Here is a 21,836-nt window from a genome sequence, read left to right as displayed (position 1 = left end):
TTCTTTCGTGTGATGCGTTCAGGGGTGATGCCAGGACAGCTGCACTTTCCCCACACGCATTCGTTTCTCCCTGGTTGATTTTTACGACAGCGTATACATGCAACCGAGGCCCCGTTAACTGCAGCAGAGACTGCCCCAGCAATTTAAAAGACATAAAGTAAACTTGTAGTATTTTTTATTGTTTATGGCACATTTTCTTGGTCTCTTCATAAAGGGTCACCAACTTTTACAAGTGCTTGTCTTATTTTGTGTGGGCATGTTTGTCGTGATCTTTTAAAGACCTGAGGCTAGCGACTCGCTGGGACTTTTAGCAAATTCGCTGTTGTTTCGGGCTTCGGTCTCCAGCACAGCAGTTACTCATGTCTTGTTCTCATCTGACCTTTATTGGGTTGAGAAACATGTTCTCACTCTGTCTCCTCTTTCAGACTTGTTTGTTTTGTTAGCAGGACTTCCACATTCCCAGCATGTCTCCTTAGCATTAGGCTGAACAGCAAAGTTGCAAAATTGAAAAGTTAACACATTTTGAACCTTTGTTAATTATGGAAAACCATGTGTCACATTTGTGGAATGTCTCTAAAACCATGTGTAGTGATTTCTGTGGTGACAGTGGGAAAATGTATCCAGATTTCTGCTGTTATTATCTCATGGGGCAGTGATATATGTGAACATGGAAAAACAGTTCACTTCATCTTAATTAATATTAACTTGGTTAATCGGGTAATTTAAAAAAAAAAAAGATTCTGAAAAGCGTCTGGGTTTGTTGTGTTTTTTTTTAAAATAAAATGTAATGGTTGACCTCTAGCTGTAAAAGCCACCCACCCCTAAAAGGGCGTAGAGGAACTTGTCCAATTATCGCGGGCATAATTCAGTCGAGAGAAGCACTTTTTGTGCCAGACATCGAGAGAAATGTCGAAGAATTCCAAACCTCAGAGGCCAAAACAAATACTCCTCTCAGCCATTTGTAAACCCAACCAAGTCAATAAAGTTTATAATAGGTGATTAAAAGAAAGGGTCTGTAAACATTTAATTGTGAGCAGGACAAAGAGATCCAAAGTTTTGAAGTTCACCTTATTTACCAAGAGAAAAAGGTAGTGGAAATTTAAAAAGCTCATCTGAAGAGCCTTTTAAAGGACAACTGGGGCAGTTTTTACACATTTTTGTTAAGGATGGAATGTTTTTATATTTAGAGCAATTTCAATGGAGTTGGTTGTTTCTGTGGCACAACAAGGAGAATGTAAGAGGCTCGACTCTTCGTGAGAGAGCACTGCAGCTGCGTTCACTCATCGTGGTTTGGCTGCAGCAGAGTGGTGGACTTGATAGGCTTGTGGATGTGTAAAATGCCTGTTAAAGATGGCATGCTTGTGCCAGGTGTTGCTGCATGTTGTACAGTAAGTCTGTGTGTGTGTCGCTGATTCTGGTCTCCACAGTGCTGTATTTTGGCCTGCGTAAGCCTGGATGTTAAACGGCTGCAAAGGATTACATGCTTCAGACAGGTGTTGTGCAGTGCGACAGCTGTAAATAGCCATCAGGGATTGGGTCAGTGTAGTGTAATGGGCTCCCAAATGGCAAGGGATTTAGATGTATGTGAGTGTGTGTTTGTGTGCATGTGCATGCATGCAAGGGAAACCAATCCCGTCTGAAATTGCAGGCCTCAACAAAGGTTCCCATTAGTAGGATGGAAGGATTTACAGGGGTGGGCCCCAGGAAGGCCTGGTGGTCCCTGCGTACAGCTAACTCAGATATTTAGGCATGTTTAACTTCTTTTCATCAGAAATATTTCTAAAGCTGGACAGCTGAGACTGAGCTTGATTAAAAACATTGAATCCACTCGCTGGCCACTTTTTTTAGGTATACCTTTCTAGTACTTGGACCCCTTTTTCCTTCAGAATGGCCTTAATTCTTCATGACATGGATTCAACAAGGTGCTTGGACCTATTCCTCTGAGGTTTTGCAGCAACATCACACAGTTGCTGCAGATTTGCTGGCTGCACTTCAATGTTGCAAATCTCTTGTTCCAATACTTTACGTCTCAGACTTAATCCGTTAGATTGAGATCTGGTGACCGTGGAGGCTTTTTGAGTAAACTGAGCTCATTGTCATGTTGAGAAGAGCCTTGTACCTAATTCTGTTGGAAGCAGCCATTGTAAGATGCATACACTGTGGTAAAAACATGTTCAGTAACAATAGTGTGGTAGGCTTAGGCATTCACACTTGGTACTAACAGGCCCACAGTGTGCCTCTGGCCTCTGGCATTAACAGGGCATTTCCACCCAGAGAACTGGCACTCACTGTTTTTTGGACCATTCTCTAAAAACTCTAGAAATGGTTGTGTGGGAAAATCCCAGTAGGTCAGCAGTTTGTGAAATACTCAGAAGTCACTTAAATCACCTTTCTTTGCCATTAGCAGTTGAAGAAAGTAGGCAGTGAGTGAATAACACATGAACACTTAACTTAAGACCCCTTTTTGTAGTCTCACCGTCCAAGCACTGTGCACTTCACACTGCATACTGCTGATGGGGAAAAATAGTAGTAGCTGTTATATTTTTTTCAGAAGCACAGCACGGTTAATCGCTCACTGTTTATATATAATTCCAAAATTTTGTCCTTAAACTGCCAGAACTCTGATCCAGGGTTATTATAGTAACTAAACTAAAATTGATGTGTTCATTGAGAGTCAACTGAGTTCCAAAGGTTCTACTGCCTGTACTAATTTTCCTAAATCTTGCCTCTGGCTCATGCCCTCCATACAATAATCATTACTAACTAAATTAAAACTAAACATTTTTAAACAACAAAAAATCAACCGCCTTTCGCCCTATGACAGCTGGGATAGGCTCCAGCGCCCCCCGCGACCCTGAAAAGGATAAGCGCAAGCGAATGGATGGATGGATGGACAACCAAACGCACTCTGGAAACGAAGTGAAACTAAACTGAATTAATAGACTTAAAGAAGTCAAAACGAAATAAACAAAAATCACATTAGAAAATACACGACTATAATAATGATCCACTCGCATCCTATTAGCAAACTTTATGGCTGAAGTAGGTTCATCATTCTGCTTGCTCTTTGCTCAACATATTGCAACCACATTGGCTACGACAGATCTGTAACTCATCACCTCTCTCTCCCGGCTTCCTCCTGCATTAGCAAAGATGTTTTCTTTGTCGGTACTGTGCGCATCCTTTCGACTGTTGGGGGACTTGTGATCTCGGCGACTGTCTGCGTCACGCTCGACTGAAATGTCACCTATGGAAACCATTTCACAGTTATGAGGGTTTATGACTCACAGTAAAATCATGAAACATTTACACCCTGACCCGTTAGAGGAAGCCACTATCATCTGGATAGATTAATGGTTAATCACAAACTTCCTTTTGGAATAATCCTTGAACTGTTGAACTGAATGAGGGGTTCCTCACTTGCATTGTGGCGATCAGACTCCTGTATGCTTTTCTCTCTTCACCCATATTCATCTGTTGAAGTGCTGTTGACCAGGAGTTGGGATGATCATGCAATTAGATGCATTCACACGGCGCTGATCAGTAAACCAACAGCTGTCTGCAGCTGTTGCTGTATGAGCTGTGCTTTGCTAATGGGCATTTTCCCCCCTTGTTTGCATTTCCCACTGGCATTCAAATAGTTTGAGTGTGAACAAGTATCACTGTTAGCCTCTCAACCCGCCAAGCTTCTTGAGAAATGCCACTCAGCCCCCTTTTTTTTGCCCCTTGCCCCACATCTTCCTCCCCAGCCTCATTGTGGACGCGACGTGAAGTTCCCCGTGCTCTTCACTCCCTGGTAACTGCTTACTTGCAGTGTTCCCAGGCTCGGGCTAGTGGCACGGCTCCCAGACCTCGGCTGGGAGACAGAAGAGTTTCTCAGGAGACAGAACACAAATACAGGGATCCAAATAACTTAATCACCAGCGGGGCTATTAGACCCTGGATCTTAGAGACTTACCCTTAGGAGGACGTTTGTGTTTGGAGAAGAGGGGCGGCGAGATGGCTGGGGAGTGGGTGGACAATGAAGGTGTTTGGGTAATCTGTGCCACTGGTTCTGCTAATTTGAGAGAGGTCATGTTAACATATGCACTATTTGGGTTAGCATGCGAGACTTTGATTTCAGTTCTCATCTTACTGACGTCAAGTGGAAAGAATCTAACAACTTGAGCGTGTCTTTATTTATTTATTAATTTGTTTATGTTGATATTTTTAAAGTCTTGATTCACACAAACGCCTCAGATAAACAAATCTGAACTGAAAAAAATGCCAGAATTGTATTTATTTATTTATAGTTTACCTTGAGAGTTAAAACAATAGATGCTGGCTGTGGCCGTTCTTATGTTTCCACATTTAGACCACTAACATATAAACTGTTTCTGTGTTTATGTGCCTGATGTGAACCCATTTATCAATGAGTGACACCTTTTCTAAACACACATATAGAATAGAAGCATTGCAGGTGACCTTTTATGCCCCTAGACGATCCTGGTGTAAATATTTTACTTAAAGCATACACTTAAGGGCTCTTTGGAGCGATGTTAATGCCAGGATTTGCTGAAGAATTGTCATTAACCTTACAATACATCCTTAATGTGTCTGTTTATTATTCTATCACTGAGGTAAACTAGAGCACCAGCAACAGAGGGAGTCTCTGGGTGAGAATAACACAGTCGGCACCGGCTTTTATGTTGGGTTTATCTTTCCTGCTTCCATTTATTTTCTGCGTTTCCTGTGATTTCTTTTTTCTCATGCCAATCTCTGCAATTCAAACCTCTGCCTTCTCCCACCTCTCCTTCCTCAGTATTTTTCAATATACCTCATGTGTTCCAAGTGTTAATGAATGAGTGTTGGTTCAAGAAATGGACAGAGCAGATGTCGGAGCACATGTATGTGAAATGAAATGGCAGTAAATACAAATGAATATAACATACGTCTTTAGAATTGACTGTAAAATGATGTTTAGTTTCCCAGAGACGCTGTGGTCAGAGAAATTATGTTTATGGGCAGTTTTTTTTGTTTTGTTTTTATTTTGTGTGGTTTTTTTTGTTTCTTTTTTTGTTAATCCCATCCTCGGTTCTTGTTTGGACTTGATGGTCAACGTCACTGTGAAATCACAAAGCACACGTTCACACGCTTATTTCCCATAATTATCAAAAAAAAATACACTCGAAAGATTAAAGATCAACTACTCTGGGAAATAATAATGTTTTGCCAGCGGTATTCAGCACGATCACTCTGGAACAGAAAGTAAGTTCTGTACCGGTGGTGACTCAGTAGAGATGTAGTGATTGAGTGAATCTCCTCTGATGCTGTATTTATCTCTCTGTAATGCATATTAGATGAGACAGCCGTAACCTAACTTTTTGGAAGCACGAGATGTTTCTAGTTTTCTCCTCATTCCCAAGACACTTTTGGATCATTTTACTAAAAACAACTGCTCATGTGATTCAAAAGACTTTTTATTTAAGTCAGAAGAACCTGTGGTCTGCAGTCCAACGGGTGGCTTAGGAAGTAACTGCTTCTCTTTCCTGTTTGGAGTCGAGGAAGGATAAAATATTGGCGTAACTTCAATAATAAATGATGTCCTTGTTTCTGTTTTTTTCTCACATTCCCACTGTAGTCCAAGTTGTCCCAGAGACAGCAGCGCATGATAAAAAACCGCGAGTCAGCATCCCTGTCTCGGAAAAAGAAGAAAGAGTATTTGCTTTCGCTGGAAGCTCGCCTGAAGGTGGCGCTGTCTGAGAACGAGGTGCTCAAGAATGAGAACGGCAACCTAAAGAAACAGCTGGAGGGCCTTCTGAGCAAGGTGAGATACGACCAGCGCTTCCCTCACAGTACAGGCACATGTGCACATGTTGGAAGTCGTTTTTACTACAATGGGTTTCCTCGCTTTCTCTGCAGAACACAGTGCTGAAAGCAACAGCACCCAAAAGGAGAGCGGTGTGCCTCATGGTGGTCGTGGTGTTCCTCGTTCTTAATGTTGCACCAATGAGGTGAGCGTGGGACACTGAACAGATGAATGCTTTCACTTGCCATAAAAAGTCATTTGATACAGTGATCGATGGCTGAAATTCAATTCAAACCAAATGAGTGCTGATGACGCTGATATTGTCAGGCTGCATGAATATTTCTGCCATGATTATTGACTGAATAGAAATGGGAAGCCCCGTGACTCACAGTGGGAAGCACGCCCTACATGTAAGATATTATGCAAAAAACGTTTTCCTTTTCAGACGATGTCTTCAACTTTTTAACCGCCCCACTCCCTCAAAACGAAGAAAAATCTCTTTTATCAAGTATATTGAACAAAAAGTAAAAGGTGATCATCGGTTGAGCTAATATTTGTGTATATTAAAAGTCATTGACTTTGCATGGTAATACTTTTGGGGGTTTCCCCGTAAGACTTTACTACTATGCTCTGGAGCCAAGCACCAGAGCATAGTACTGAGTAGTATGTAGTCCATTAATGCACATGCTATAAAAGCCCACCTTTATCCTGACCAAAGCCAATCTCTTGGAAAAGAAAGTGGCGATTAATAGTTCATATGTGCCGTATTGTTCTTGTGTGTACAGTTCAGTCCTCTGATGTTGCTGCCAGAGTTTATAGGACTTCTTGACTAATGGATGAATAACTCTCAAAACACTGTGATGGGCTGGGGCAAAAGTAAACTGTTACCACTTGTGAAAGTAAAATAAAATCATTCTGGCTTCAAACATAAGAAAGAAATGCAAAAAGCATTTGCACATGGTCATTTTTCTTATCTCTGCTTGTAATATTAACAATTGGGACAAATTGTAATGAGTTATATAAAACTACACCAAAGGGGGGGGACTTAATTCCTCTCAGCTAGCAGATGGAGGGGTTGTGTAACTCAAGAGCGCAGTTCACCTCCAAGTGTATTGAAAAATTTTCTGTTCTCATTTTATAAAAATGTTTATTTCCTACTGGGAATTTCATTCTCCACGAGGATCCAAGCATATCTTTTCTGGATCTGAAACTTCTCTTTACTAAAATCCACTTTTTTCTTTCCTTTTTATCTAGAGGTTAAACATGGAAACATGCGAATGAGTTTGCTTTTGCGGTTGCATTCACAGTATCTGAAGTGTGTGTGAGCCTCTACCTGTGCTCACATCTGTGGCTTTTTGTGTTTGGGCTCTCCTCTGGAATGTAAAAAATGCCCGCTTTGAGGTTGGATCCCTTTGAAATGAAAATGCCACACAGCGTAGTAATACCACTCAAAGTAACTGTGTGTATTTTTGCTTGTGTGCATGCGCCCTTTGGGTTGTGCAGTCGAGATCAGAGTTCAGATTCTGCTCGTGGCTAAAAACAAAAATCCCTCCTGTGCACAGGATGTGGGTCACGTGCATTTCAGTCCAGCACCAAGTTCTTTTTTTTACATTTCTTTTCTAACTCAAGTGTCCTGATTTTACCTCACCTGCGGGTTTTTTGTTTTTCTTAACTGACTTTTTTCTTTGTCATCAGTCTGTTTCAGGGTGGCCCGGGCTCTTCGCTCGAAGTTGCTTCCACGCAGCACAGTGGCAGACACCTGTTGGGTTTCTCACCAGAGGCAGAAATTGAACGCCTGATGGGTCCTGACGCTCTTGGCAGCAGGCCGTCTGAGATGGGCGACAGGTAATGAGCTAAACCCCCTAACTGCCTTCACAACAGCATGTTTATCCAGTATGTAACTAGACCAGGATGCACCTGTGCTCAGTCTGAACCGGTGAAGCTCATTAAGGCCCATGTAAACACAAGTGGCAGCTGATCACCTACCTTGTCCAAACAGCCGTTTGAATGCCTCCAGCGTCCTTGCTGTAGTCTAGTAGTTGCGCTTTGAACTGCAAGGTGAGAAATTGGGGTCAGTTCTTGTTTGACAGAAAGCTGTATATTGTTAATAGTTTATTTTTCTATGTGCTTATGTATATATTCTTTGTTTTTTCTAAATGCACTCCAGATCCTGCAGTTACATTTGTAAATTGCATGAATAACATTCCTGTTTGGTACCATACCTGACTCCCCATGTCATGAAAATTATGTTTTGCAAGGTGGTCAAACATCTACCGTCTCCAAGGCATCCTGCGTTGTGTGTTAGATCTCTGCCTAGGCTTTGTCACATGTTAATGCAGACTGTTCTTGTGTAGTATCAAGTTTCTCAGCAGCATTAAACACAGCGCAGGCAGGAAGGAACACATTAGCCTTTGCAAAAGGGGTGACAGCACCAAACCCAGCAGTGAGAAGAATGATTGGGGAGATATGCGATCTAATCTTAGGGTCCCACTGAACAGGAAGCTGCTCATGTGCTTGAAGGTTAAAATGGGCCCCTCTTTTAAACTTACTATCAGGCCTCTTTGGTCTGACATGTTGTCTCATGGAACCATTTCCAGGACATTAAGAGACGGGAAAATGAGGCATAGTCAACAAATTGGCTCACGTTGGTGAGGCCCAGGGGAGGGATTACGTCGCTGACTTACATTTTTCTTAACAAAGCCCCGCACAGGTGGGCACTTTCTTTGGGTAGTCACGTAGTCTACATCGGCAACTCGAGAGTTACATTCACTCTCTGTAACTCTCCAACCAGAGTCAGGGAGTAAAATCTGCAGAGTAAAGTCAGGAGGTGCTGCGTGGTGCTAATCATTTGAACTTAAATGTGGTAACGTTTGATTGTTTTCATCTGTCTGTGCTCAGAGTCAGACTATATGTGACCATTTGGGTGGCAGTGCTCAACTCTGTAGCATGTTTATGATAATTGTGCGCAGGATTTACAGCAGCATGCGTCGCTGCACTCGCCCCTTTGATGCAAGTATATGTCTTCATGCATGCATTCAGCGATTGGATCACTGCCACCTCTGCACATGTTGAGCAAAAAGAACCAAAAATATTTTTTATTAGTTCCTAGTGTAATTATCACCACATTAAAGCCAAGATGAATTCCAATTTGGTGCCACTTTGTTCCCTGTTACTTATTCCACCATGGGTACTTTGCCTGCAGTGAACTGCATGCAGCCGTATTAGTTCTTGCTCTTTATTCACAATATTTGTAGCAGGTTGACGTAGATTTTTGAGTATCTTAGTGGCTGTGCAAAGATTTGGCTCTTTGGTTATTTCACATCTCTGTGCTTTTTATTCTGTTTTAGATCTGAAGATAAAGCCCTGATGGTGGTAAAGGATCCCATCTTTGTCAGACCGTCTCCGCCCTGCCAGCCTTCTGTCAACAGGACCAAGTGCATTGAGTAAGTAACTTTATTTCATATACAGCTTACTGTCCATATGTTTCCCCTCATGCTAAAATGCAAAGACGCACTGTGTTAATTTGGCAGGCTGGCCCATGAGTTGAGGGGTTGGGTCCACCGTCACGAAGTTCAGCAGACCAAATCGAGACGAGAGAATAACAGCAACCACAAACCCACCAGGACGATTCTGGTAAGTCACAGCAGCGTGTTTTGCAAAACAGTAAAACACAGGTAATGGTCCGTGCACAAATTTACGTGATATTTGCTGCTGGCAATACATATTGCAAACTAAACCTCATTTGGATTTCAAGCCATTCCACTTTAAAAGTCTCTTGGCAACCCAGAGCCTGTCTTTCACCACTGTTTCACCTCCAGTCACACCTACCCCTTTTTCTGCCTCTCGTTTCTCTTTATTGGGCTGAATTTAATCCGGCAGCCCTGAGAAAGTAAACATAACACTTAGAGGGGAGCTATGGGATTAGTGCCCCCTGCTCCTTTTTTCCATATTTTTTCTTTTTTTTTTCAAAATCTGTCACAGCAGGTCCAGTCTACTAAAGCCGACCATCTGCCCACTTCATATATACACACATTGTTCTTATCTGTATTAACAGAAAAGGTGGAGGTGTTTATTGCCTGTCTGTATTCAGCTGTTTTACCCTTTCGGCCTTTGGAGTTGAACAGTAAATCTGCTCACTCTGATGTAACATGTGCCTGTGGATCACCACCTGAGTCTTTATTTCTTCATGACAGCTGTAAAATTTCTGAACGAGATGTAATTTATCAGGAGAAAACCTTGACACATGTGTGTGTGTGTGTGTGTGTGGATCTCTAGGAGTTTTGAAAGGATAGTCTGCTTTTATGTAGGCAATACTGTTTATTTTTACTGTTCTCTTTCATGGGCATTGATGTGGTTGCACAGATTATAGCTAATTGTCTGGTTTTTCCCTGACAGAAAACAGGAAATAAGGAGGACGAAGGCAGCCAGATTGTGACGGTTCAATACACAGAAACTACTGCGGAAAAGTAAGTAAAGGCCGGCTACAGAAAATTTCAGGTGTTTGTGTTTTGTTTTAATGAAGGTTGATTAGTTGATGCACCTGTAGACATAATAACCTGCCATGTTTTGGTGTTTTAGTAGAATTTGACCAAAGCGTTGCTTTAAATAGAAACTTTTACAGTTTTATAATATTCGATTTATGATGCAGTGATTTTTAAAGGATGACCCTTGCACACCGCTTTAGAAGTTTGGCGATGAACGAGAAACTTTTCTGCTGCACAGTTTAGATCACACAGATGGTGTCAATGGCTTTTTGGCGCTTTTAAATCTGGCTACAAAATATCTGAGTTCATAGGAAAATGAAAGAAAATCACTTTCAGAAGTTAACCTCTTTAAGGCCAGATGAAAAAAACATAACACCAAAAATAGGAGGAAGTACTCAATGCTGCAGTGAGATAGCGAAGTAGCAGTTTTTAGGCTTTACTTTGTGCTCCAGCAGCAAATTACTGGGCAAGTCTGTTATACTGAGGCACAGACCACTGTGATGTTTTAGTAGTTGCTGTTTGAGTTGGTGTTTGAACAAGCAGAAATCAAATAGGACGCTGTGATATAAATCATATAGTTGAAATATGGATATATTACAGATTATCCTACATTTACTATCTGCAGTTAATTACAAGTATGCATGCTTGAATGTTTGTAGGTTTCATTGCTACGATATTCCTCTGACGAGTGTTTTCATAATTATCTGCGTTTCTTCCACAGGAGTCCTGGCAGTGAGCTGCAGGTGTACTACGCCCCTCGTCACACGTACACCGACTTCTTTGATGAGCTGAACCGCCGCGGCGACACCTTCTATGTCGTGTCTTTCCGTAGGGTAAGTTTGGACTTGTTTCTAGCTGAGGTGAATGGGGGAATTAGGCACATGAAGCAAAATGCAGCTGGAAGTTTTTACACATCAACACTAAACCGATTTCATTCTGTTTGAATCTGGTCAGATTTGTGATTAAACCAAAATTAAGCAAGGGATTCAAATTTAGTGCAATGTCTCTCTTCTTCAGCAGAGAGGTTTCTTTTGAACCAAAGGCCAGTTTTGAATTTGCAATATTTGTTTATACTCAAATATTACTGTCAGTTATCTTGATCTTTATTAATTGTTGCGCATTTGAGACTAAGTGCCAGGGGGGTACTGGTTATTACTGTTACCTCACAGCAAGAAGCTCTGCTCAAACCATTCTGTGTGGAGTTTGCCGGTGCCGGTACGGGCTTCCATCGGCCATTCCAGTTTTCTGGAAAGCGTGCTTGTTTGGTTTTATTTGTTTTAAATTGGCCTGCAAGTTTATAGAACAAAGCACTATATAAATGTATGGTTAAATGTGGCTTGTAGTCTTATCTTGATGATATTCATATCTGCCTTTCATCCCTTCGTTCTAACCAGGAAAAAGGGAAATTAGTTTGGTTCACGGTAAACTTTTTGCTTTGAGTTTTACAGGAGTTTTATTCTTTGCCATCTCACTGAACAACAAAAACGCACAGCGGCTTCCAAAGTGATAGCGCTGAGATATTATTAAATTTGCTATCAAAAACTCTTTTGAAGCTGGAAAACACCTTTTTGTTCTCTCTTTTCATTTTTTTCTTTTTTCTGTGGTTGGTGATAATTAAGCTGGACTGAGTCTAACTGGAAAGGCTAAGAATGTTCCTGCTCTAGACTGCTGGATAATCTCGGTGAAGGTAAGCTCAGGGTTAGTCAGGGCGGTGAGAATTTTGACATATGTATCCAAAGATCGAGACACAAAGGTTCGACTTTAGGTTGGCATAGTGACGACAAGGACAAAGGGAACAATGGTGTACCCGAGGTGAAGGTCTTTGCAGGTCAAGTAGCCAGCCTTTAGTTTGTAGCAGCTTTGTGATGCAGGGGGAGGAGGGTGGTCTGCTTTCTCCAACTTCGTGTCAGAAACCATTAACATTACAGGTAATAATCTCTCTCCCTCTCTCTCTCTTTTTAACTTTCATTCACAAAAGTTTTTTGGCAAAAGGAAACTTTGTGGATATTTTACAAACAATTGAATAGTTCAAACGTAAATTTAGGGCAGCTTTTTAGTTTGATTAACCAGTCATTCCTTACAAAAAAAAAAAGGCATTAAAAAGACAGAAAATAACAATAATGAAGCGCTTCAGTGGATTTGTTAGATTTAGGAATTTGTTTCTTAGATTTTGAACTCTTTAAAGGTGAATTGCACTTTATTCAGGTGTTTCTCTTACACTTGCATTTTCCACATTTTAGCCCGTTCCTCTTCTTTCTGTGTGTTATCTGATCTTATCTTGATTTTATTCAACTGGAGATAGCATTCAAAAATACTTTTTTTAATGAATATGACAAAAACATAAGGACGAAATGATAAATAGACACTTCATGTAAAGTGTTTTAGTTACAGGCCAGTCATTCACTGTGACCTTCTTTTAATTCTCACAGACCTCGTTAGCTTTTCTCTCTCCGTTTATTTGCCTGTATTTGGTTTCCTGGGTTTCGGGGTGTGTGTGTCTGACAAAGCAGGAATGCTTTTTCTTTTTTTTTTGCTCCAGTTGGTATGATGTTATTACAAGACTGCCAAAGTTCTGGATTAAATTGTTTATATTTTAAAGCCAGTCACAAAATTTTTTGAGTTTTGTCCCTTGAGACAAAAGTATTTTTTCATTATGGTCTGTTCTTGCACCTTCCAGCAGTTGAAGTCACTCTGTGCAGTATGTTGCAAAAAGGTCACGTTTCGATCAAGGCAGCTTACGGCCGTGCAGATGCGTTACCACCTGTGTCTTAATTTAGGTAGTAAATGAGGTAAGACGATGGAAAACACAACTCTCAGCGAGCTAAAGAAAGAATCGTCCAGGCGTGTCTTACTCTGCCGTCATTGTGTGGCCCTGTGTCACTTCTGATGCTGTTGTGGCTTTGGCTTTATGTAAGTGTGCATTGGGGCGACGTGATGGAAACACTGCCAGCTTTCAGCCATCGCTATGGCAGCATCAGCTGTCATGTGGACTTGTCAAGCCCCTGATGAGGAGCAGTAATGTGGCTGGTGTTTTCTGTTTTTCCTTCCACTCTCCAATCACAGACACGCCGTCATTTTAACACATAATTTCACCTTTTCAGCTTACATTTAGTTCCCATGAGCACAGATCACAACATACACTTAACCGAAACAAAATTCTTTATGAATTTTTGCACCATTTTGATGAAACGTTACAGAAACTACGAAGCACATTCTCGTATTCACTGTTATGAAATAGAAACTGTCATTGCCCTATCCTGTTTATTTTCTGTAATCCATCTGCTGGACCCATATTCCTGTCTACCGTCACCTTAGCAACCTTAATTCTTCATGTCACTCACACCAGAACCTCACAGTTACCTGCTCAGGTTCACTGTTGTTAACGTTACACCGGTCACATGATATTGTCTTCAGCAGGCGTCGATGCAGCTGTTTAGGTTTTCTCAGCCTCTATGGGTTCACAAATATGTTTTTGCCTCACAAACTGGGAAAAGAATAAGAACCATCTTTTGTCATCCTGTTTCATTCTTAGACTCTGTTTTGTCTTAATCTCCTCATTTTCTTTGTTTTTGTTATCATTATTATTAATATTAATTAATTAATTTGCTTTGCTAGTTTTACTCATCTGTTAAAATGTGCACTGGATATAGATTAGTTTTACACAGCAGTGGTTCTAATAGCTTTAAAAGTTTCAGCTTGGAGTCATTTTGTGGAACAAACGGCTTCATGCTCTGATAAATAATACAAGCAACTTGTAACGTCTCCCAGCTTCTTCCACCTATTATCTTGCCCGTGATGACAGAAGCCTCGTTAAGCTGCTGAAGCTGATCGTGTGTATTCTTTAAGAAAAGGCTCTAAACTCATTGTGAAAGGCCTCTTTATCATTAAACACATACAAGTCGGATGTTTTGTTTGCTTTGAGTTTGTTGCGTTCTCCAATTTCCAACCTTCTCTTCTTTGTTCTCAGGATCATCTCCTACTTCCTGCCACCAGCCACAATAAAGGAAGTCCACCCAAGATGTCTGTCGTGTTGCCAGCCATGAACATAAATGGTAAGAAGTGCAGCACAGACACAGTTTGGAAGTGCAGCGCGATGTGGCAGATAAAAGGCAGCCCAGGTTCACATTCTCAATCACGTTTGCCCACAAGAATGCATTACTTGTGGCCTCAGACATTTACAGAAAAAAAGGGTTAGAAATTCTATTAGAACAAGAGTTTTGTGTTTTACTTCTGTGGTTGTGTTTTCAAGGGTTTAGTTTAGAAGCAAATTAAACAACAGGCAGCAGTTAAGCAAAGAAATAAGTGAAGAACATTGGTTTCTTGCCTGGAGTGCATCAGTTGACTATTAAACCTACTTGAAAGTCTAAGCACTTTGCTCAGAGTACACTGGTCAATTCATTCATTGTTACTGAGTCACATAATAACTTGTCATTTAATAATCAAATAACTTAAAGCAAATTTCATGTCCGCTTCAGATGGGAGAGCAGAGACACAGCTCATCTGACTCAATTTACTCTTGAAAACGCTCTTGCGGTCCACAGCTGTGGACAGAGTGGGTGGCAATCAGAGCGCGCTTGGTTGCGTTCTGGGGGCTGCTTTCCAGCTCATGTAGTCGCTCATTTATTCTCACCACCTGCCTTCAAAAACAAACACTGGATCAGCAGAAAGCGTAGACTTGCACTTGTGCATATTCTCAAATGATTGACAATTGGTGTATGCGTGTTTTTGACATCCATGACGTTATCGAGACTTTGCTTCACGGCTGTCAGATCTGCAGGATTATCAGTGCGTTCTATCAAAGTCAGGTCATTAGATGCTTCAGTAACAGGTGGCCTGATTTTCACAAAGCACGTGTAGAAGTGAGCTGAGAGAGAACACGCTCAAGAGGGGCTGTGTTTATGTCTGATGTAAGCAAATAGGAAGACACCACACTGTTGTTAACAGTTGAACTGTCATTTTTATTTGAGAACCTTTTTGTTTTCCTGTTAACTTCATACTTGTGAGTGGAGAAGCATCCAATTTGGTTAATGTTTCAGCAGCTAACCCTGGGAGGAGTGAGTGGGTGAAATGTGAGCCGCTCACTCAGCAGGAGAGACGAGGCCATTTAGATTTTTTTTTCTGTGAGATGGGTGTTAGGTGAAGATAGATGAAGGTAAACATTGTTCTCGGTTGGTCTTGTCAGGGAGGAATGTTAAGGTCCAGGCCAGTCAAATGAAACCATTGAAATAAGCAGTAAATAGTGAAATCCAAGATGTGCTTGTGAGCTAATTGTTGAAATGGCCAAACAAAGGTGGCATTTATAAAGAAACGTCAGGTCTGGAAAGATTCTCGATTGCTCAACAAAGGTCTCAAATTTGCATGATCTGTCATGGACGCTTGAATTGAGTTACAAATTCAAAACAGCGGGTTAATGCCTGTCTGTTCGTGTCTTTGCGTGTAATAAGTTGGCTCGATGATGTGGTAGTTCCTAGGGAGAGGGCTAACACCCGTTTTATGTTCAGAAATAACACAACTGCTCCTGCCTTGTGACTGAAAAGTTAGGACTAATGCAAAACCAAGACAGGGAAGGCTGACAAAGCAAAGGTTGCAGTAATTCTCCTGAAGCACAATCTCCACACGGCCCTCTTTCCTTTTAGATATGGAGCCCCATGTGCTGCACAGATAGCAGCCTTCAAGTAGCATTTTAGATTTATGCTGTCCTTGTTTGGACCTTTGAAGTGATTAAGTGCAAATGTATGCATATTTAGTTGGGTGAGACCCTTAGAGAAGGAGAAACACTGTCCTCTTACTGGAGAGTAATACTGTACTGGAAGATAATTCTTTCCAGCTCCCTGTTGCTGCTCTGCTTTAAGAATGCCTTCCTTCTCTAGTCACTAAATAGTTTTCATCTGGAGGAGATGGAGAGGCTTGGCTAATCTGGAGTGATCATTTAGTCTGTCTTGGTCAATAACTGAACATTAAAGATGGAGTTTTTGATCTAACGTCCACACGTCATAGAGTTATTTAATCTAGACATATTTGGTTTTCTCTAAAAATGTATCAGCCACAGCAGTGGCTCCTTATAAGGGCTGTGGGGTGTGTTTATTCAGTAATCCTCTGAGTTTGAAAGTAGCTCAATCAATTGAAAGCGACGTGTTTGAAAGGGGGGAATTTTTCAGGGTTGACATCACTTACAGGTGGATGGACGTATGAGACGCACTGCAGTCTATTTTTACTTCTGTGAGATTATACATGCGCACTGTAGCCAACAGGCTGCCTTTCACTGGGGGTTCAATGTACAGCTCTATACTGCTGATTGACTTGAGGGTCAGATTTTCCTACTTCCCTAATCTAAACAGCAGGGCTCAGAAATGGAGTTCACTCTCACCAAACCAAATGTTTAACTCAAGCCACTCCAGAAAAATAAGACTCCAGTGACTATAGTGATTATGTGCCTTTAGAAATGACTTGTTTGGTCCATCATTGAGCGCTGCGGTTCAGATGAATCTTAACCACTTGTTGGTTGAATTCAGTAAGGCTTCAGTCATAGAGACCAGTCAGTGATCCCCCTGGAAACCTCTGGTTGCTAGGGAAAAATGTGGATTCCCCAACTTGAAAACTTGAAATATTAGGAAATGGAGAACATTTCCCTTCAAAATAAAAGTTTTGCTGTCCCACAGCAGCCAACACATTTTGAAAGGTGCAGCTTTTTTACTTTGAATGCAGACAGACTCTGTATCCAGGACGGTTGGCAGAAATGGCATTTTCTATGGAAATGACCGCAGCAACCTGCTAGCGGGTTAAAAAGGAGGATTTCGCTGCAGCACCACCACAGCACTACCAGCAACCACTCACAAACCAGTTGCAGAATATAAACGTTTCCCTAGTGATCAACAATGGCCAAGGGCTCACAGACTGCAGGCCTCCGTGATCGGGGCTTTAGCAATTGATTTTGCAGCTACTGCTAGCAACTTCTCACCAGACAGTTTTTCCCTCTCACAACTGGCAGTTACTAAGTCAAATCTAAGCGTATTATTCTTTATTTCTAATGGTGAGCATTACTTTTTTTGCTTCTAATTGGCTCTTACATTCTACTGTAGAATGATAGCTTGTAGTTTAGTAAGTTAAAGCCGAACATACTGGAAAAGTTCATTAAAACTGGACTGATGGTTTGTGTGAATGTGACCCTCCATTTATTTTCATTGTCCCAAATCACATTATTTAGTTTGGGACCATACTTACTGATGAATAATGCTTCCTTTTGATGTAAACAAAATAAAAGGCCTTCCTTCATGAACATATCCTTAGAGTTTGTTCCAATCTGGCAGCCAACGTCCTCCTGAGATGCACTCTCAGGTTTCCTCAGATGCACCGCTGCCAGACATCGGGCCTTTATCAGCGTAGACCAGCTCGCTGTGACGCTGAAGGTTTCTGAAACAGATCCAGATGGTACCAGTATAAGGAGGAAATGAGACCACGCAGAGCAGGATGGCAGATCTGGCAGCCTCTTCAAAGACTTGCTATTTGAAAGCTGTGTGTTTGTGTGTTTCCTCTTTCACTGTTCAGGCCTCACAAGCTGTTAGTTAAAAAGACGTTACACAGTTTGGCATTCTGGTGAAAGACTGATGTAAACAGAGTCGAGTATTACATGTAAGTCCTGAGTTTGGATAATGGTTTAGGCAGTAGCCCAGAAATGACAGGGTCATTGCTGTACACTTAAAAAGTATTGATTTCATTAAGGAATAACAAAGTGCGACTGAAATAGTGAGTATTTGTATTTACAGGAGCACTATTTGGCAAATAGAACTAAAATGGTAAACACAGCATGTTAGCAGGCTGTTTTTAGCATTTAGCTCAAGTAACCGCTTGGCTGAACAAAAACAGTATTTATTCATCTAATGTCTGCTAACAGCAGCTGAACTCTGCAAGCAAGTGGTCACATAAGTCCAAGTGTAGCAGCAAAAGCCGCGTTCCTTGCCATGGGTGGATTTTATTGCTTTTGAACGTAAAAGGCGAAAAATGTGTAAACTCACTGTGATAAGTCCAGCCTCTCAGAGGCACGGGACCTTGAACCGATCCAGCCGCAATATACATGATTCATTTTTCCAGTCTCCTTCAGACCTAAATTGAGAGGGTCATAAAGCGACAAATCCAGATGCAGAGAATGACTTCCAGAGATGTCTGCTGAAACACTGAAGCTATTGGAAAAGCTCTGGTTTCAGTGCAGGTGCAAAATCGGAGGTTTATCAGCAGATGAAGTCAGAGTTACCGGTACTAGCTGTCTAATGTTATGAGCATCAGTGGAATCTTCCGTCTTGAGAAGGAGCTATTTTATAGCCTCTGTACAATCAGATGAACTCCCACTGCCTCCAAATGTATGTCCTGATGAACGATTAGGAAGCTGATGGCTTACACAGGTATCTGGAAAAATGACCAAAGCTTTTTAAAAGATCTTTGCAGGCTGTTTGGATTGGGTGTGATGCATATGGGGAATTTTATCTCAACCCCCACACAAAAGAAGCCGCAAGTTATTTGTTAGTGTGAATATATAAGCGATCCTTCAACATGTTTTAATTCCCATTTCTCCCCAGAAAAAGTTTATAAGAATGTCCACTTTAAAGGGTGTTTTTTCCGCCCCAGGCTGAGTGTAGATATCTTGCTGGATACCACAAACCATGAACCACTTGTGTGAAGTCCAGTATCTTTTTCCAAGTTTAAATTTCCCAAAATAAAAGCAGATTGCTTGTTTGTAGGTCAAGCTTTCAGATGACTCTGTGAAACATACAGTATTTAACGTTGTCTGCACTGTACACCATCTGCTTTCCCCGGGTTTCTTCTAACACAACAGCCTGACTCATCAGCGGCAAAAACTTTCTGACTTTTCAGCTTTGCCAAACTTTCTCTTCGTCTCTCAGCCCAGCAAGAAGCATCCTGACTCATCATCTGCAATCACTCTTTCTTTCTCCCACACTCTCGCCAGACTTTTCTTCTTTCCAGTTCGCATGTCCTGCTCTTGTTTAGAGATGTTTTGTTTATCTCCACGATGGAGAAATCCAGCGTGTGACTCACCTCTGGACTCCATCTGTGTAGCCCAGCCTCCACCCAAACTCCCTGCAGTTATCCCCCCTACCTAATGTCAACTGTCTCAAACAATACTCTGTACACTTCCACTCGCTCCACTCGAGCAAACACCAAAATGAAGGTACGCTAACTTTATTTGCAGATTTATTTCACAACCTTCTTCTCCCTTTCTTGCCTTACAGACAGCATTATAAGGGACAAAGACTTTGAGGTGATGATGCAGATTGACTGTGTAGTAACAGACACCAGGATCCTCCACATCAGATCTTCCACCATCCCGCCTCTGCTCCGGGTGAACCGCTCTGACACGTTTTACCAGAACTCCCCAGCAGAGAACAAGGTTGCGCCTCCTGTCGGCGTGCTAATGGGGTCTGCGTAAGATCATCAGCGACTCCTGCGTTCTTTACACCTCCTCATTAAAACTCATAAACGGAAGCACAAGATAACACCTCAGTTAATAATTTTTCTCATTTTTATTTGTATGAATGTGCTCTGCAGAAAACTAGTCATTGGAGGTTACAGAGGAAGCTCAATTTGTCCTCACAGTTCAGCCCCTTTCTGGCTGATTTCTGGAGCTGGACTGTAATAGGGTCCAAGCAGCAGCAGACTAGCTCCTTGTGTGGCAACATTGACTTACCCGTGTAACCCCAGATGCTTTATGTAAGGGTAATTGTTTAGCGGCAGGGGGCAGAGCATTGAACCTTGAGTTACCCCATCATAACACAAATACTTTTACCCCTTACAGCTTACTTTCAGTCGGCTCTCTTTTTCTGCACAAGCTCCAAAGCTGTGTGTGTGTGTGTGTGTGTGTGTGTGTGTGTGTGTGTGTGTGTGTGTGTGTGTGTGTGTGTGTGTGTGTGTGTGTGTGCGTGCTTAAAAAACATTAAATACATTATAAAAATGCATTTTTATTTAAAATGACCTGTTTGTTTGTATCTGATTGCTATAAAATGGAGTGCTATAATCATTTCTTTCTGTCTCTGAATAAAGCAAATCTGATCAGTGATGTATCAGACATGACAGATGAGTTATCTGCAGCAACAGAGGCACAAACTCAGGAAGTTAAGTGATCTTTGAACCCTATCTGGCTAATTGTTCTGTTATCTGCTGGTTTCTATTGCTGTTGATGAAGATTTTCACTAGTTAATTTTTTCGGGTCTTCGCTGTGTTTCTATATTCATGGACAGGTTTGGATATTGTACATATTTATTGCTGTTATTATGTAACAGCACACATCTGTGGTTTAATCCAATTCCCTCATTTTTTTTCCTTTGAAAAATTCAGTAGTCAAGTTTTATTTTCTTTCATTTTTATTTTGGTGATTTTTTTTTAAAATAGCTTTTTTTGTTATTCCTGTTGACTCCAAAAAACATGTTTTTTTTATATATGAAATAAAAAATGGCAGATAGAAAATCTATTTATGCATAAAAACTAGTTTCTATTATCCCGGAGCATAAAAAAAAGCTTCATCATATCTTATAAAAGCTCGTTTTTGCCACTGAATTAAAAAAAACATTCAACAAGTTTCAGTTTTCTGTATCAAAATTTCAACTTACTAACTCGAACTTATGAGACGATAAATCCTAATTGATATAATGGCAAAAAATGCCTTTTTCAGTTGCATAAACACTTAATAGTTACACTAAAGGCCTGATGTTTAACCTCTGGTTTCAAAAAACAAACTGTGAGTACTTCTCCGTCCACACAGCTCCTGCTTTTATTTACTGCGTTTGAGAACAGTTGCATTTTTGTGCAGAATTATGATGGTCTATGATCTGTTTTGCTAATTTGAGGGTAAAATTTGCACTATTAATGCAGAACATTGGATGTACTGTTCTGGCTTTTAATTTCTTATTTGTTTTTTGTCAAGCTATGAATAGAGACAGATCTTATATAATAAATCACATATAATAAATATGGCGATAAAGCGAAGTCGTCTCTGTATCGCTGTGCGTTTCTTGTCGTTGCAGGATTGTGCTGTGCTTCTTTTCTTTCTTTCTTTGCAAACAAAGGCCTTCTCTTTGTCTGTAAATTCCTTTCTGCTTACAGAAGTACATTTGGGTCACCACAGTGTTTTCGCTGCATCTCTGCTGTATATGGGGGCAAAGAAAAAGTACAATAAAAAAACTTGTTTTATTTTTATTTTTTTGTATGTGCAGAAACCAAAATAAACACTGGATTTTCTGTAGCCGTGTGTTCGTACCTGTTGAGCTGTTAGGGGAAACCCTAAACAGAATACGTTTGATTTTTTTTCCTCAGGTAGAAAAGCTGTTCCAGGGTATTTTCGCCCACAATAACTTTACAACCAGTAACAGTGGTTTAAATTACAGGTTTGAACAGTCATTCATTTTATGTCTGTATTTATGTTCTTTTCTTTTTAGTCCTTTCCTGCCTGGTTTCCTTCTATCCTCACAGCATTTGACTTTAATTAATACTTGCAAGCTATGATTAGAGCCAATTAGGTGTTATCTGTGTTTAGCCAGACAATGAAGACATTTTCTGTT

At 40.9% G+C, this 21,836-nt stretch overlaps 1 protein-coding gene across 1 annotated transcript in view; it reads left to right on the top strand.

Moving 5' to 3' along the window:
* atf6 (activating transcription factor 6) overlaps nt 1-21,520 on the top strand; it is a 28,948-nt gene extending 7,428 nt beyond the window's left edge. Inside the window, exons 8-16 of the mRNA XM_026157723.2 lie at nt 5,621-5,806; nt 5,902-5,993; nt 7,484-7,633; nt 9,136-9,231; nt 9,319-9,421; nt 10,184-10,254; nt 10,994-11,105; nt 14,240-14,324; nt 19,515-21,520. Of these exons, the coding sequence (XP_026013508.1) occupies nt 5,621-5,806; nt 5,902-5,993; nt 7,484-7,633; nt 9,136-9,231; nt 9,319-9,421; nt 10,184-10,254; nt 10,994-11,105; nt 14,240-14,324; nt 19,515-19,711 (1,092 nt within the window). The 3' untranslated portion in view covers nt 19,712-21,520. The remainder of the gene's footprint in view (nt 1-5,620; nt 5,807-5,901; nt 5,994-7,483; nt 7,634-9,135; nt 9,232-9,318; nt 9,422-10,183; nt 10,255-10,993; nt 11,106-14,239; nt 14,325-19,514) is intronic.
* Nucleotides 21,521-21,836: the final 316 nt, after the last annotated feature.

The sequence above is a fragment of the Astatotilapia calliptera genome, chromosome 23 (assembly GCF_964374335.1).
Source record: "Astatotilapia calliptera chromosome 23, fAstCal68.1, whole genome shotgun sequence".
NCBI lineage: Eukaryota > Metazoa > Chordata > Actinopteri > Cichliformes > Cichlidae > Astatotilapia > Astatotilapia calliptera.
The sequence above is the reverse complement of the archived record's forward strand: the minus strand, read 5'-3'. Positions and strand labels throughout refer to the sequence as shown.